The 17,303-nt window shown below is 42.9% G+C and overlaps 1 protein-coding gene across 1 annotated transcript; it reads left to right on the top strand.

Annotated features, from left to right (window-relative positions):
- Positions 1 to 501: 501 nt before the first annotated feature.
- snx30 (sorting nexin family member 30) lies at positions 502 to 16,954 on the top strand. Its single transcript, XM_061263062.1, has 9 exons — positions 502 to 816; positions 7,006 to 7,194; positions 8,630 to 8,740; positions 8,861 to 9,019; positions 9,398 to 9,593; positions 10,030 to 10,229; positions 12,527 to 12,613; positions 13,078 to 13,230; positions 16,006 to 16,954. Exons 1-9 carry the CDS (start codon positions 676 to 678, stop codon positions 16,075 to 16,077), a joined length of 1,308 nt encoding a protein of 435 aa, XP_061119046.1. The 5' UTR covers positions 502 to 675; the 3' UTR covers positions 16,078 to 16,954.
- The last annotated feature ends 349 nt before the right edge of the window (positions 16,955 to 17,303 follow it).

Below are 17,303 nucleotides of genomic sequence, written 5' to 3'. Positions count from 1 at the left end.
ACGTGACAATATGACGTCAAAGAACCCTACAGAACTGTGCCTATGGAAAACAAAAGATCTTGGAGGAACTATTATTGCAGAGAAAATCTTTCTCGTTTGAATGAAATTTGGGCTTTCTCCAACCTAAAGAACTGTATATATACCAAAGTATGGTTTATATACAGTAGGCTCCGTCGACATATATTAGCATATGAACCTTTTCAAAAAAACTACACAGCCTATGTTTCAAAAAGTCGTTTAAAAGTATCTAGACGGTCACGGAAATACTTGCTTACTTTCGACCTTGCTCTCAAATCCAACGTTTCCCTTAATTCTTGCGTTCATATTCAGGTATATAGTAATATATGATCAGATTTCCCCGTCTCGGTGCTCGTCCATTAGCCTCCGGACAGACTAGTATCTGACTAACATTTTCGGACACTGTTCTGCGTTCACTTTATTTATAACTTGTGTATCTTGATAGCTTCACCTCTATCTTTGGGAAAGCCCACGTGAAAACCTCGCTGTTTCTTGTCTTCATATTGTACTTCCGGAACTGCGCAAAGCAAGTCAGCTGACTGTCCGCAGGGTAGTTTTGCTGCTTGTACCAAGGGTTGTGGACGACAGCAAACCATTTACTAGCGAAGATCTGAATATTTGCGGAGAATCTGAGAGCGTTTTCCTGTCGCTTGCACAATGAGTGCTGGCACCCCTAAATCGCTACCATCATCCGGGCAGAAATCCATTCAAGATATTAGCCACCCTCTTTCTGCTGAGGACTCCGCTCTCACACCCAGCCCCGATTTGGGAAACACTATCAGCAGCATTGGGGAGAAGGTAACGTTAACTTGCGTTAGAATTCTGTTGGAAATCTGCCTTGCTACATGGCGATATTTTATCAATCGAGGTCATTCACGTTAAATAATTGTGTTGCCAAACGTAAAATGACTACATTTGATAGTTTGATTCACATAGCTTGCACAATACATATACCAATGAGATGTTAGCCAGCGAAAATTGGCACGATATTTAGTTTGCTATCGTCAATATTGACACCTAGCCATAGCTCACGACGCATATCAATTTCGATAGCTTGCTAACGTCCGATACTGGTACCCGGCTGCCAAGTTGACTAACGAGCAAAGTTAGCTATTCCATACAGTAATTAAGGTTAATTTTTACGATAACTGTCTGCAGTCTGTTAGCTAGTTACCGTTAGCGAGGTATTGAACGCCGTTTTTATTCTTATTTATTGCTATGGCTATTGGGTCACCATTCTAACATAATTCAAATAGATAGCTAGGTAGATACCTTTCGCCTGGTAACAATGAGCATTTGGCATAAACATACGAAACAAAAAAATCAGATCCTTTGGACTAGGCGAGTTTTCCACTTAAAATTGGCTAACCCCCGGTAACTTAGATTAGTTTTGATAGCGAGCGTTACTTATCGGCGCTAGCAAACTATTCGATTGATGGCAAGATCGTGTAGTTAATGTTCTTAAACATTTCTCAGCTTTATCTTCCTCTTCAACGATGGAAGGTGTACCCCTTTCTCTGAATATTGACTGTACACTTACCAATACTTAGTGCTAGCTTCAGCCTGTTGTAGCTAGCTAACTGCCCCTTGCATTATAGTGTGAATTTTAACGTTAGGAATGTTCTTAATCTGAATATGGCTAAGAAAATGTCCATGCAATTCAAATTAAACTAAATCAAAAATATATTCTCCAAATTGCACCACAATATACGTCTACTGTTATTCTCTTATCTAAAGATCTAATTGTATTCTAAATATAAATATTTAGTCTTATGGAAGCGTAGCATATTGCTGCTCATGGTGTGGTGTCAGTTGGCTCAGGAAAAATGTAATGATATTGTGTCTATAATGTCTAATAGGGGTTCCTCAAAATTCTCCATGTTGACCGCCATATTGTTTTCTGAAAGACATACTGTATAACCCACTTTACCATTATAGATTTCAGGTGAATTATCTAATTAATTATCTAATTTCTTCACCTCATAATGAAAATGCTCTCTGTGTCCACGTTTCCTTGTACAACTGCTGTCCATATGTTGTTACCATTTTGTTATGTCATATGCTTTTAATTATCTAGCTATGGTTATTATTTATGCTTGTTACTGTGTAATGTTGATGTTCTTGCTGTTGTTCTAGTTTGTTTCAATACGGTTTACATGCTGTGTTTTTGTTTTGGCTTGTCAGTTCTGTTGGTGCTATATTTTTTGTCTTTAGTCCCGGGTCCTATTTTGTTTTATGTTTGTTTATGTTTGCTGTTAACACAAACATTTTAAATTCCTCCATGACTGGGGATCAGTTATTATTCTGCATGCAACTTCTCAAGGAAACTCTTGCACAAATACTTGCACATTTGAACAGCTCCCATGGGTAAGCGTAGAACCAGTAGTTTGGACCCAGAGGGTCAGGGGAACTGTTTAGTGTAATCATCCCTTCAGATATCCAAAGGCACCTAACCGTTCAGTGATAATGATATACAATCAAAGGCTTTGATTTGGTTATTTATAAGCCCAGCCAAGTGATAATGTGTCCCCATTCTGCACACAAGTATTTTCCTTTTGTAGCTGAAAATCTTTTTTCATAGCATGCAACAAACTCTTAATTATGCTCTTTCAGTAAGCTATCCTGAGTATTCATAGTGAAATTGTTGATGGTACCGGCTAGTCCTACTCTGTATTTGTTGTCAGATCACTCGCAGTTCTGTATGTGTGAATAACCGGATCACTGTAATTTGTCCAGAGCTTTATTCTTGATTAAATCACAGACCTTTTTTGAATATGTCTCAAAGGAGGAATTTGCTGTGCTAACTTTAAACATTCCTTCAAAGACGGGTGTGATTAGTTTGGGCTGGCTGATTGCAGCCTGGATCCCAGCTGTGTGGGAGGCAGTAGAAGCCCACATGTTGGTCCAGAGGAATATCTGCTGCGAGGAAATCAGTCACACCAATGACAGGTGTTGTGTGTCTGTGTCTGTGTCTGTGTCTGTGAAGCACATACATTTACACAAAATGAGGTCTTTCTATAAAGTTTGTGGTTCAGTCAAACAGATGTATGAATGAAAATGTGTTTGCTCTGAAATTTTCCCTGACAGAAAAAACTGGTCAGTGAATGTTTGCCAAGGCTAACTTAATATGGATAAAAGATATTGTACCTGCTCTGCGATGGACTGGAGACCTGCCCAGGGTGTATTCCTGCCTTTCGCCCAATGTATGCTTGGATAGGCTCCAGCCCCCCTGCGACCCTGTTCAGGATAAGCGGGTTAAGATAATGGATGGATAGATGGAATATTGTACCTTGTTTAAAATAACTACTGCTGTTTTGATTGCTTCCTTGGAGACCTCAGCTGCTTTCTGTCTTTATTTCCCTCCAGATTTATATTCCCATTTCCTCACCGTTTTAAATATTTATGTGGCCAGTTCGGTGCTTCCAAATATTTTGGGGATATAATGTAGTTTACAATGGATCTCAGACAACTGTGGGACATCTCTGTTCATGCTGGACCTAGCACAATTAGCAATTGTACAAATGTCTTGTGGATAGCTGCCCAATCTGGCAACACTGGGTACAAGATATTAAAGGGACAAGCTTTTATTCACGGGAAGTGTCATACCTGGATTTGATGTAATATAATATTGGACCTTTGATTTTAAAGAAGTTTATTGCATATTACATGTAAGAATTGGAGATATTTAGGAGCAACTTATTTTTACTGTAGTGAATGGAAAGGAGTATTTTGAGTGACATCTATCTCACATGTGTATGAAAGAGAAATGGCCATGCATTTCTGGCTGTAAAGCATTATTTTTTTAATTTAAAATGTATTTTGCGTCAACTCAGATTTGTGCACCGATTAGTTTTGTGGTTTTTTTGTCTCTGTGAGTGGGGTTTAACCCAAGAGGGGCTGCTCCCGTGCTGTGGTCCGACAGCAGAAGACTGAAGGATAATTCTCTGTGGCTTGTCCTGTCAGAAGACTGAAGGATAATTCTCTTTGGCTTGTGCTGCTTTGCTGTGTCCCCTCTGAATAGATGGATTGTGATCATCTCTTGGGGATCATCATGTCTTAGAATCTGTTCAGGGGACATGATCGCTCCTAGCTGTCCTTATCAAACCACCGCAAGCTGATTGATATTACAGTACTCACACTGGATAATGGCTCTCTCTTCCTGTTCTAAATGGATTGTCCGCTGTATTCAGCCTGCCATTCTGACTAAGAGTAGAAGCAGCAGTCAAAGTCATTTAGAGCCAGACATTCTAAATAACCCCTTGGAATATGATTTGAATCTTTGCTTTGCTAATTTCAGTCAGATCTTTTGGTCCTTAGTCATTATGAGAGGTTGTTTCTCTGCTGGACAAGCAGTCCCCCCCAAAAGTATTGGAACAGCAAGGCCATTGTTTTTGCAATGCACTGAATACATTTGGGGTTGAGAGAAAAGCATGAACATGAGACAAGGGTTCAGAATTTCAGCTTTTATTTCCTGGTATTTACACCTAGATGTGTTAGCCAACTTAGAAAGTTTTACTATAAGTTATACTGTTAGATCACAGAGAAAGATATAGAGGTGCTGGAAAAGGTTCAGAGAAGGGCAACCAGATTGATTCCATGTATAAAAGATAAGAGCTATGAGGATAGACTTAAGAGGCTTAATCTCTGTAAGCTTAGTAAAAGGAGACTTAGGGAAGATTTGATTGAGGCTTTTAAATTCATTAAAGAGATTAACGAAGTTCACTATATGGGGCGGCATGGCGACTAGGCAGTAAGAGCAGTCGTCTGGCAGTTGGAGGGTTGCCGGTTCGATCCCCCGCCCGGGCTGTGTCGAAGTGTCCCTGAGCAGGACACCTAACCCCCAAATGCTCCTGACGAGCTGGTCAGCGCCTTGCATAGCAGCCAATCGCCGTCGGTGTGTGGGTGTGTGTATGAATGGGTGAATGAGAAGCATCAATTGTACAGCGCTTTGGATGAAGGCGCTATTAGTTTAGTTAGAATGAGAGGGCACAAATGGAAATTGGCAAAGGAGAAATTTCAGGAGGTGAAATGCTTGCACAATTGGGTTGAGGTCTGGTGACTGTTGATTGCGAGGTTCACCCCTGCCCTGTGGAAATTGTTTGTGATGTCGCTGACAGATGGTTTGGGGGGTTTCTTCACAGCTCTCACAATGTTTATGTCATCAACTACTGTAGTTTTCCATGGTCAACCTGTTTGATGTCTGTTGCTCACTACACTACACAAGTAGTTTTTCTTTTTCAGGACATTCCAAGTTGTTGTACAAGCCATCCCCTATACTTGTGCAATGGCTCTGGTTGATTTCTCCTATTTTCAAAGCTTCAAAATGGCTTGCTTTTCTCCCAAAGACAGCTTTGGTTGTTTATCTTTTCGAACACAAATGCAGTCTTCACAGGCAAAACCCAAGGCTAAAACCATGAGTAGACATTTAGCACTATATAGTTTAAGCTTCCTATTTTGTTAAGAGTTTATGACTGCTTTTATGTTTTGGGTCAAATTTACCCCAACAGTTTCAACACAAAATTATTGCAAAAGAAAGATTGACACTTTGTGTGTCACCTTCTTAATGTCTCCCTTTTATCCTTAAATATGAAAAATCACATGAGGTACAGGAAGTGGAAGTTTGGCACCTGTATGGGAAAGTGCTACCAGAATCATCCACATAGAAATCAGAGATAAAAATAAAATTGGTTGTATATTTTATGATATTTTACAGAAGTAGTCAAATGAAATACAATGCATGCAAACTTGGTCCAGGATGTCCAGGATGCATTATGTATATTGCATATTTATCATTTAATCCAACCAAAACAGAAAAATAAAAATCAAACATTATCAAGAAGGAAAAAAGGTTAACTGGTTTTTAAGAGATGCCTAACACTGAATTGGGTTACATTGACCCCAAACATAATAGGAGGGCTAACCAATTCATCTAACAGGACACATCTGGGCAACCAGAAACACCTGTTAGTCACATGTTCCAATACTTTTGCTCACCTAAAAATTGGTCTGTACGAAAGGTGATATGTTATAAGTTGTTTAACTTGTCTGTATGAAAATACAAGCTGAAATTCTGATCTGAAACTAAATTGTCTTCAGTGTATAGCAATAACAAAGCAATTGACCTTACTGTTCTAAAACTTTTAGAGGGGACTGTAAGTGTTGTACAATGTGCTCCTTTATGGTAGAGTATTTATAGCATTCTCTGAAGCAACATGAGTAATTCAAAGAGGCACTGGCAGGCTTTCCTGAAGAATGGAACAACACATTGAAAGTGATGGGATGTGGAAACATCTATTATAGCTATTATTATAGATATTGATCTTGTTTCTAGTGCAACATTTATACTTTTGCATACATACACAGTTCTGAGGAAATTGTTGTGGTAAGATTTTTGTAATTGTTTTGAAATAGTTGCCCTTACACAGGTAAAGGGCTCAGGTAAATCCTGAACTCTATTTGATTGTTACATCAGTATGTTCAGTTAAGAACAGGATGGCAAATTAAATACACTTTGCCATGGTGACGTTGCTCGGTTTTTGGCCTACGATAGAATTTTCAGCATGGATAGAAAAAGGACGCTTGTGCTTGCTATCCTTTTTTATCGAAGATGGGACAAAATTTCTTGTTTTCCATGTCTTTGTTATGTTATGTTGTGTTGTGTTGTATTGTCTTGTCACATCTGGGTTGGAATTCCGTTGATATATAATGGTTAAACATTAAATCAATTTTAACTTCAGCCGCTTGTGCCATTGGCATCAACTGCATTCTTTGCCATCTTAACAAAATTTTTGTGTTATGCTCTCATGCAGTATACAACATCTGCTTTTGCTGTTTACCATGATCCACGTGAAAGCAGCGTTAAATCAACATTGTGGGTCTCCTCGCTGGTCCCGGTTGAGATGCTTGTGGTCCAGTTGGTGCTCATGGTCCAGTTGGTGCTTGTGCGCAGTGTAAATTCTGGTCTTAATTGGCCGGTTTCTTTGTTAGGACCTGAGTCTGCCCAACGGCACGCCCGTGGACACCTCCAGCCCTGCGTCCTCCTCCTCTCTGCTGAACCGGCTGCAGCTGGACGATGACCTGGATGGAGAAACGCGCGACCTGTTCGTCACTGTCGACGACCCCAAAAAACACGTCTCCACCATGGAGACCTACATCACGTACAGAGTCAGCACAAAGGTAGGGGGTGGAGCCTCAGGCAGGATGTCATGTAAAGGTGATGCGGGAAGCTCCATCAGAACTTGGGGCCCAAGCCTACTCATCCCCACACTTTTTGATTTTAGCTGTGATTGCATCTCTCCAGTGGTTTCCACTGTTTATAGCACCCCCATATTTGGACTGGCCGATTGGATCTGTGTGCTGATGCGGACTGCGAGCTCCTGACCAGCAGAAGATGTGCATGATGACTGTCTTGCTCTCTTAGCCCCTCCTGCCTGTATGATGCTGGGCTGAATGCGTTCCCCTGCCGAGCCGCAGGCCCTAGGCAGTACCAGACAGGAGAGTATCCGTATGCTGGGATACGGTGTCTGGGCAGGGTGCTCCACCTGACACACCCCCAATATTTTTGAAGACTTGAAGATAAATGTGAAGTTACGCATGACTAGTAAATGTATCCAGCCTGCTACCTTAAAAAGGAAGAAAAGATAAATTAATGCACTTTCAGTGAGAGAGGAGTCCGCTGCAGTGGCTCGCCCCGCCTGTCTCTCCTTTAGGAAGCAGTACAGCTGCCTGAGAAGACTGGAGAGGAATCTCTGCACTCACTTTTTGGGATCACTGCGGGTTGCTGCTGATGAGTCCGCGTGTTTCTCTGATTTGAGCCTGGGCGAACCTCCAAGCCCTCTTTCAGTCATAAGTGATTTCCTGCTGTAAGACTGCAGTCAGTTTTTGTCTTGTTGACTCGCAGATCCACAGGTCAGTGTTCACAGAACCTGAGGCTGGACGGCAGTGAGCAGAGTACTGTGAGCACTTTGAGCTCATAAACTGTATCCTGGTAACCTGCCCGTCAGCCTGATAAATCATGGTTAGGGCAGCTGCAGACACCACTCTAATTCGCAAGATGTTGGGTAAATATTGTTTGCGGGACCAATTCCTGTTTTTTTCCAAATAACTTGTTGTATAGTCTAGAGTAACATACAAACATTTTCTAGAATGTATTGCGCTATAGTACTGCTATTACGGCAGGTAAAGCATTGTGTTCCAACAAAGTGGCTGTGCTTTTTGCTGACAGTTTAAATGGTTAAAATGAACTGGTCTATTACCCACCACCCTGATCTGCCGGTTAATGGTCTCTGCTCTGATTTTCAGAGGGCCGGAGTGTGTTGTGGGAGAGTTAATAGCCTGGTGAACTATTAATCTGAGTCCTCTGCACAGGCTGCTGTTGCACTCCCCATTAGCGGAAAAAGCCTGCTGTGAGAACTGAGGCAAATGGCCCTCAGAGTGACATGAACACAGAAATGAGATGCCGTGACCCGTACAACTCCTAATTTACCTTATGGAAGTTTGGGCTGAAACTCCTAATTGACCGTATGGAAGTTTGGGGGCTGCTTGATTGCAGACTGATGTTGGTACCCTAAGCCGTCTGACCTCTCTCGTCTTGCCTCTCTCTGACCATCAGACCTCCAGGACCGAGTTCGACCTACCAGAGTACTCTGTGCGCCGGAGATACCAGGACTTTGATTGGCTACGTATCAAACTAGAAGAGAGTCAACCCACACATCTCATTCCTGTAGGTAGTGCCCCCCTCCCACCTACATCCAAAATGTAATTTACATGTCTCTCCTCCACACTTTGAGTCGAGGGTTGGTACATTTTTGAAGTTTTGAAGAGTCTCTGCTTTTTACCACAGCCCCTCCCAGAGAAGTTTGTGATGAAGGGCGTAGTGGACAGGTTTTCGGAAGAATTTGTGGAGACCAGAAGGAAGGCCTTGGACAAATTTCTGAAGCGGGTCGCAGACCACCCTGTTCTGTCATTTAACGACCACTTAAACGTCTTTCTGTCGGCAAAGGTGAGTGCGGCGGCTCGAAGCTACATGGCTAGAGTAAGCCTATAAGTAAGCCTGTTCTAAGCTGCTGTGTGATGTATTCTGTACCACTGGTGTATTTGTATGATTTATTGTTCCTACTGGATGTTTCTGTAGGAACGGAACTGACAGAATGTTAATATTTACTATAAGGTGTCTTATAGCTGTCATAAATTGTCATATACATGTTATTACTAATAATGTTATTACTAAACATCTGTTTTCATTGTAACCCAGTCCACAGCTTTCAAACTTGTTTAAAGATGGCTGTAGCTCCTGTGAAGCCCTGGTTTTTTCATCGTTGTGTTTCTGAGCAGAATCGCAGCAGTTGCTTGGATTGTAACCGCTGATCTCTGCCCTCAGGATCTGAATGCGTATAAGAGGCAAGGCCTGGCCCTGCTGACCAAAATGGGCGAGTCGGTGAAGTACGTGACCGGAGGGTACAAGCTGCGGGCACGGCCTCAGGAGTTCGCTGCTATGGGGGAGTACCTGGATGTGTTCACGCAGAAACTCGGCACTATCGACCGGATTGCACAGCGCATCATCAAAGAGCAGTCGGGTGAGTCTGCGTTGTGTTTAGTGCAGGGCTGCCAAACCCTGTTTTTGGAGATCTACCGTCCTTTAGGCTTTAGGTCGGCGACATTGGCTCAGGCGGTAAGAGCTGTCGTCTGGTAGTCAGAGGCTTCCCGGTTCAAGGTTAAATTCCGCCCTTGGTGTGTCACAGTGACCACAAGACACAAGACACCTGACTCCTAAATGCTCCTGATGAGCTGGTTGGTGCATTGCATGGCAGCCAATCACCATTGGTGTGTGAATGAATGAGTGAATGGGTGAATGACAAGCTTTGGGTAAAGGTGCTATATAAATGCCCGCCATTTACCATTTGCCATTAATAGACACAATTAGTGTTTAATGGTAGAGCATTGGTGCATTGGGCAGAGCAGTGACATCATGTCCCTCTGTCTCCCCCCCCCCCCCCCCCCCCCCCTGTGCAGAGTACCTGGTCGAGCTGCGGGACTATGGGCCAGTGTATTCTGGCTGGGCCTCCTCTGAGGGAGAGCTTCAGGAGCCACTGGACGGCGTGTCGGGGTGCGTGTCCAACTGCTCCACTGCCCTGGAGGAACTCACCGAGGACATGAGCGAGGACTTCCTGCCTGTGCTACGCGAATACGTGCTCTACATCGAGTCCATGAAGGTACTCACCACCACTCTCTCGCTAGCCTTCTCTCTAATCCAGAGCACGATCCCATTGTGCTCCTCATCGAGTCCATGAAGGTACTCGCCACCACTCCCTCGCTAGACTTCTCTCTCTAATGTTCCATTAATACAGTTTTAAATGCTGTACTCCTGGATTCATTCTGCAGGGTCAGTCCTTGTGAGGTTTCTTATTTTTGATTGTGTTGAAACATCTTGTATCTTTATCTAGCATGTTCATGTTGCACCTGTGTTTTTGCATAGCACTTTCTCGTTACACTTGTATCTGCACTTCTATTGTATCATTTGCTGCACTTTATTGTCTTGGCCGTTGCTCATACTCGACTTGATTCTCATGGCTATGATAACCGATACTTTATGAAAATGGTATTTGACCTGTGTTCTGGAGTTGTTCCAACAACCTTTATTATGCTGTTATTGGATATTGCTTTGGATAAAACAAACATAATTTAATGTAATCTTGAGGGACCTGAGTGAAAGGGTGTTTGGTTTTACAGACTCCCAGCATCCTCCTGTGAAGACTGCTGTCACTTTGACAGCTTGTATTGTGCAGCTGAAAGTGAATTTGGAGCACGTCTTTTCTGACATCTCCCCACATTTCCTGGAGTTTTTTCAGCAGTAAGCTGCCTTCCAGTGCGGATGGATTCTCGCTCTGTTCGCATTTTTATTGCCAAGCCTTGCAGATTTGCGCCTTGGTCTTGCATTCTCTGATTGAGTTTGCTCTGTAAGTGCTGAAATGGGTGAGTTTGCTCTGTAAGTGCTGAAATGGGTGAGTTTGCTCTGTCAGTTTTGAAATGGCACAGTTGCGCAGTTGCTGTGGTAGTGATTCAGTTCCTATTCCCCTGTTCATTTCATTTCAATTAATTTACTGAGGATTGTCTCCAAACTGTTAAACTAAGACTTTGTGAGTCTGTTAGCATAGCCCCTGCTCTGTTGGCACAGCTACCACTCCATGCCTTTCTCTATGGAGGCTCTGTTAGCATAGCTACCACTCCATGCCTTTCTCTATGGAGGCTCTGTTAGCATAGCTACCACTCCATGCCTTTCTCTATGGAGGCTCTGTTGGCATAGCTACCACTCCATGCCTTTCTCTATGGAGGCTCTGTTAGCATAGCTACCACTCCATGCCTTTCTCTATGGAGGCTCTGTTAGCATAGCCACCACTCCATGCCTTTCTCTATGGAGGCTCTGTTGGCATAGCCACCACTCCATGCCTTTCTTTATGTTGGCATAGCCACTGCTCTGTTGGTGTAGCCGCTGCTCTGTTGATGTAGCCACTGCTCTGTTGGCGTAGCCGCTGCTCTGTTGGCTTAGTCGCTGCTCTGTTGGCGTAGCCGCTGGTCTGTTGCCGTAGTCACTGCTCTGCTGCTCTGTTGCCGTAGTTGCTGCTCTGTTGGCGTAGCCGCTGGTCTGTTGCCGTAGTCACTGCTCTGCTGCTCTGTTGCCGTAGTTGCTGGTCTGTTGGCGTAATCGCTGCGCTGGTGGCGTAGTCGCTGCTCTGTTCAGCATTCTCCACAGAGCCGCTAATGAAAAAAGTCTCTGCCCCGCTACTTGACAGGAGGTTTTCACACTCCATCTGGGTGCCTGTGGAGCGGGCGCCAGCCCGGCAGTGAGGCTCGGCCGAGCCAGGGCTTATGGGGGGCGGTGAGCGGTTTCATAATGGAGGGAAAGACATTCAGCTGCACGTGGAATTCTTTACCCTGTCATAAATGTCATTTTCAGTGGAGCCTGTTCCAGGCTGTGAACTTGGCCTTGTGAAACGCTGTGACCTCACCGTGAGCAAGCAGCTCAAACATGGCTGCTCACTTCCTCTCTGATCCAACTTTGGGCTACAAATAAATATTTAACTCCCGCATACTCAGAATTACAGAGCATGACAGGCCTGACTGTTTTAACAAAGTGACACTTTGCCCTCATTTTGTGAGTTCAAAGCTCTATGTATTACATGCAAACATCTTGACATTTTGTTTGGACCAATGTGTTTAATTGTCCAAAATACACCAAGATGTTTAATGATGATGACCACCGTTTCATTAACCCTCTCAGTCCTCTCGACACTGTACCATTTCAACCAATCAAAATGACTGCTATTCTACTGTTTGAGCCTCTAACTGAACTCTCAATGTTCTCAACCAAAAGGCTAACCCCCTTGGGGTTTGGGTTGAGCCACTTCACGTTGAGCGTGGGACTGAAAGGGTTAATGAAGTTGTAATTTTTGCGTACTTGGCCGATCTGTGGTGAATGTTCCTGTGTCCTGTTGCTTCTGTTTTTACTCAGAACGTCCTGAAGAAGAGGGATCAGGTTCAGGCCGAGTACGAGGCGAAGCTCGAGGCTGTGGCCTTTCGGAAAGAGGAGAGGACAGGCGTAAGTACGCTGAGACACACAGTTACACTGTACTGCAGCCAAAAAAAATACATCAGCAACTCCCCTGTTTTTTAGGAAGTTCTTTTATAAGCCAGCTACTGCTGAAGTTGCCATGTCAAAAATGTAAGGGAATTGTCCATGCCTTGCTGTGAGTGTGAAATGAAAATGAAAAGAGACTGAGAACTGACATAAATCAGGTGTAACAAAAGCGATGTGTTCTTTTCAACCCTTTAGGACATGAGATCACTAATATCTGAACAGAACATTCGGTCCTGATGTAACAATCAGTACTGGTAATTGAAAGCAACAGAGATGTAGAAAATAATCAAAATATCACACGTCCAACTTCCTGGCGGCCATGGGGAGCGTGGGCTACACTACTTTCTGCTGATAATATTTTTGTAATATATTCAGTCAGAATGTACATTCTGTGTGTAATTTGTGGCCCTCCGAATGTGTCTCAGGTGCCCACGGACGTGGAGAAGTGTCAGGATCGAGTGGAGTGCTTCAACGCCGACCTGAAGGCCGACTGGGATCGCTGGCAGAACAACAAGAGGCAGGACTTCAGACAACTGCTTACCGGCATGGCCGACAAGAACATCCATTACTACGAGAAGGTGAGTAAGAGTGTGGTACCAGAGAAGGGTGAGGAAGAGTGGTACCAGCGAAGGATGAGGGACATTGCTTCAGGGTTAGGGCTGTGCTCAGCCCTACTCCAGCATATGTCCATCAAATAGTCTGCTATGAAGTTTGAAGTGGACATATTTTCACACCTTTTCATTTGCACATGTTTATTTATTCAAGTGTGTTCCAGTCAGTTAAAACAGTTTTCAGTGAAATTCCTTTTTGGATCCATTTATTTAAAAAATTTCTAATTCAGTTCTGCTTCAGAACTGTTGTATTATTGTAGCTCTTGTTAGCTGATGGGCGGTACACTGCTCTGTGCTGCCTGGAATCACCTGGCTAGGAGAGCTGGAACTCCCTAACACACAATTCCCATGCCAAGTACTCACACCGCTCTGCCAAATTCCAGGGCCTTCTGCCAAATGGGAAGTATCCATGGAAAGGACTGGGAATCCAGGACAGGGTTGCTTTGCTGCTAAGCTGGTGTTAGACTGATTATGTGGGCTGATATTATTAAGAATGTGACACCAATGTATTAATTTGACAGACAGAAAGGAAGTGGCTGAGAAACACTATTCCAGTCACTATTTAAACACTTCACTGTCTTTAAATCCTTTTCACCACATTTATGAACATTAAAATTGAACAAAGTGTACAAGAAAGGTCATTGCAACATTATTTACATTATATTTTCCACTTGGATGGCTGTTTGGAGGTTTATTTTAAAACCTTAGACGTAAAGTCACTGGCAGGAAAGGGTCAGAGCTGTAAGTCAACAGATGTGTATGTATATGTATATGTAGGGTCTCATTTCACATGTAGCAACAGAAAAAGTTTTTTTTAAGGTTGGCTAAAGTATTATCTGAATCCTTATGGTGCTAATACAATGCCTCCGTTTTGAAACAGGAAGTTGTGGTGCATCTGTAGCAGCCTGTCATTCCGGCTTTAGATGGATATTGGTTTGTCACTTGTTGTATTAGAGCATTTTGCCTTCACTTTCACTAATAATCTCTGTGGAAGCTACATCATTTAAATATATCTCGTTTCTTTCATCGGATAGATGAGGAAATCAAAATGAGTGTTAGCCAGTCAGTGTCGTAACGTCTGAAGCTGCTGTGAATTTCTTTATTTTATTTTATTTTATTAGTTTTGAATACCTAACAGTTAGAGCTCTGATTGGACCAGTATTGTGGAGCAGTGCTTGATATAGTAATTTAGTAATTATATTTGATTGACGTAATTGACATGCCATCGTCTGTACCAGTATACGCTTCATAAAAATTAGTTGACCTAGCATTCAGGGGGTATTTCGTGAAGCGGGGTGATGGAGTTGGCTAGATCACTGCACTGAATGTAACCCTGAACTCTCCATCAATCAGGAACGCGGACGTAAAAAGCTGTTACAGGTTTTATTCAGCGCAGCAATCCTGCTTCGTGAAATACCGCCAGTTCAGAGCTAAGAAGATTTGTAGTATTGAGCTAGCTAAAATGGTATGCTGTGCTATAAATGAATGGAGCAACAACCACATTAAGCCAACAGGGTCACCAAGATAAGAATTAATCAAGTCCTCGCAAATTCTTCAGATCACATGGAATTGAACCAGCTCACTAGTTAGCAAGATGCAAGATTTAGCTACATTAACATTATTGCAATCCAGAAAATCCACCGGAGACAACTTCACAAACAAATCAGACAGATGGCTATCGCCAAACTTCTCTGCACAATCAGTACCTCGCTAGCTAATTTGCTTATAAACTTGTTTAAATGTGAATGAGCAAGTAACCAGAATAACTAACCACCAGGAAGAGTAACATTGACTAAAAGTAGCTAAATTAATGTACATGACTGCATCCTTTGTCCTGACAAATAACATTAGCGTTTGCATTTTTAATCCTTCATCATTTATGGGATTTTTATATAAATGCCAACCATTTACCGTTTTTTGTCTAACGTTAGCTTTGTACCTTAGCTTGTTTGAAGCACATGACTGTGTGTTTACAACACACAATGAGAAAAGGCAGGGTTTGGAGTTTTTTGTAGGATCTCCACACACATTCATTTTATGGGTAATTTGAAGCCATTCTGATTTTGCTGTGTTTGATGCAAGACTCATCTTTGCTAAGTATTGATTCATCCACGGCTTTGGGGTCAACACCGGCAGTTAGACAATAATGTTCTTGGTATCTTCTCTGTCCCTGTTAAGTTTGCTGTTCTCGACTCGAGATGACGTCAGTAAACGGCTTCAGGCTTGTAGCGTTTTTTGTATGTCAACAAAATGGCGGCAGTTGACTACTTCCGGGTTAGCATCTATCGCGGTCGCGGTGAATACCAACCTACATTATGTCTAACCTACGATATAGCCCAATGGGATTCACAACAAGCCCACTGCAAGTTCTTTGCCTAATCATAGTCATGTTTTTTTATATTCATGGGTTGGGGATAATTTTTTGTGTTTGTTTTTTTGTACATGAGACCTGGAGGGGCTAAAATCATCATACCTGCTGTTCACAGGCAAAATGTGTGCTAAAGAACAAATACAAATGGGGCAGCCTACAGTCTAGTAGCTAAGTTACATGACTGGGACCTGGAGGGTTGGTTCATGCCACAATGTAGCCACAGCTGTTGGGCCCTTGAGCAAGGCCCTTAACCCCACATTGCTCCCTGCTTATTCTAATCAATTAAGTCACTTTGGATAAAAGTGAGAGCTAAATGAGTGTAGTCTAATAAAGATCAACATCACCATTCTCTTGTGTCTCTTTTCTTACAGTGCCTTGCAGCTTGGGAGTCCATCATTCCATTACTACAGGAGAAGCAAGACCCCAAAACAGACACGAACTGAGAATGAAAACTGCCCAACCTACCCTCCCCCAGCCGCACCCCTCTTCCCCCCCCCCCCCCCCACCACACCAGGCCTCCACTCAGGTGTGACACATTACACACTTCTCTCTGGCGGAGCAGAAAGCCCTGTGAGTTGTGGATTGAGGGCGACACGGACTCGTCAATGACTGCAAGTATTTTAGTCTTTTTTTTTTTTTTTTTTAAGTGTTTATATATTTGTGAGCCCCTCCTGAACCACCATCCTGACATGCGGCTGTAGCAAGGTGGACCTACCCCCTCCCCAACCCGAAAACTCTTGAGCACAGAGCCCTAAACCAACCATGCACTGTGGGCCCTCCACTTTACCCATCATGCACTGCAGGGACCATGGGGCAAGCAGGAGCACCCAAAGGAAGACAAAGAACTAATCTGCAGTTTTTTTTTTTTGGGGGGTTTTGGACTAGCACTAATTTGTAGATGAATTCATTTGTGCTGCAAATAATTCTTTTGTAAATAATGTTGGCCCTTGTAAAGGAAGAAAACACAAATCTGACTTGGTTACAATATGTTATTTTTCATTTCACTTAATGATCATGAGCATCAGGAAAAGTGCAATGTTACGGCCAAAGATTCAGAGAAAGGGTTTGTTTGTTTATTGTATTGTTTAACTTCAATTTCAGTCCTTTATATATTGATGTCATTAAAATGCTGCCTGCCTCTGAATTCTGGGAAAGTATCTTTAACAAAGAGGTTCATTTCAAGCTTCACTGCTCAAGGCGATACTGACCTGGTGACTTTGGTAAGAAACAGTGTGTTACTCCTCACTTCTGAGGAGGCTCTAATCACTTCCTGGATAAATATTTTAACATTTTAAAAATAAATTAATTTTTTCAATTTTCTCCCAATTTGGAAGCCAATCTATTCCAATTATTGAGGTTAGCTGAGGATACACCGTCAAAGACCCCGTCCCTCGGTGGCCTGGATGAACGATCCAGAACGACACTCCTTCTTCAAGCCATATCGTCTCGCTATTGTGCGCAGTGATCCTGCTAACCCCTGCCGAGTCCCTCCCTTGCAGTGCCGAGCCAATTATGCAGCACCACGAGAGCAACTGTAACGAACGGAACCCCTGAGAAATTGGAGCGTAAAATGCAGTTCAGCGTGTGAAATAGGAGTGTAAACTGCATTTCAGCGTGTGAAATATGAGCATAAAGTGCAGTTCAGTGTGTGAAATATGAGTGTAAAGTG

The sequence above is a fragment of the Conger conger genome, chromosome 12, assembly GCF_963514075.1.
Source record: "Conger conger chromosome 12, fConCon1.1, whole genome shotgun sequence".
NCBI classification, from domain to species: Eukaryota; Metazoa; Chordata; class Actinopteri; order Anguilliformes; family Congridae; genus Conger; species Conger conger.
The sequence above is the reverse complement of the archived record's forward strand: the minus strand, read 5'-3'. Positions and strand labels throughout refer to the sequence as shown.

What these genes read in the sequence shown, in the direction of transcription:
- snx30 (XM_061263062.1), top strand. Translation starts at nt 676, where the DNA reads ATGAGTGCTGGCACCCCTAAATCGCTACCATCATCCGGGCAGAAATCC. An exon ending in CGTACAGAGTCAGCACAAAG is followed by an intron (nt 7,195 to 8,629) that starts GTAGGGGGTGGA and finishes TCTGACCATCAG; the next exon opens with ACCTCCAGGACCGAGTTCGA. An exon ending in AACCCACACATCTCATTCCT is followed by an intron (nt 8,741 to 8,860) that starts GTAGGTAGTGCC and finishes TTTTTACCACAG; the next exon opens with CCCCTCCCAGAGAAGTTTGT.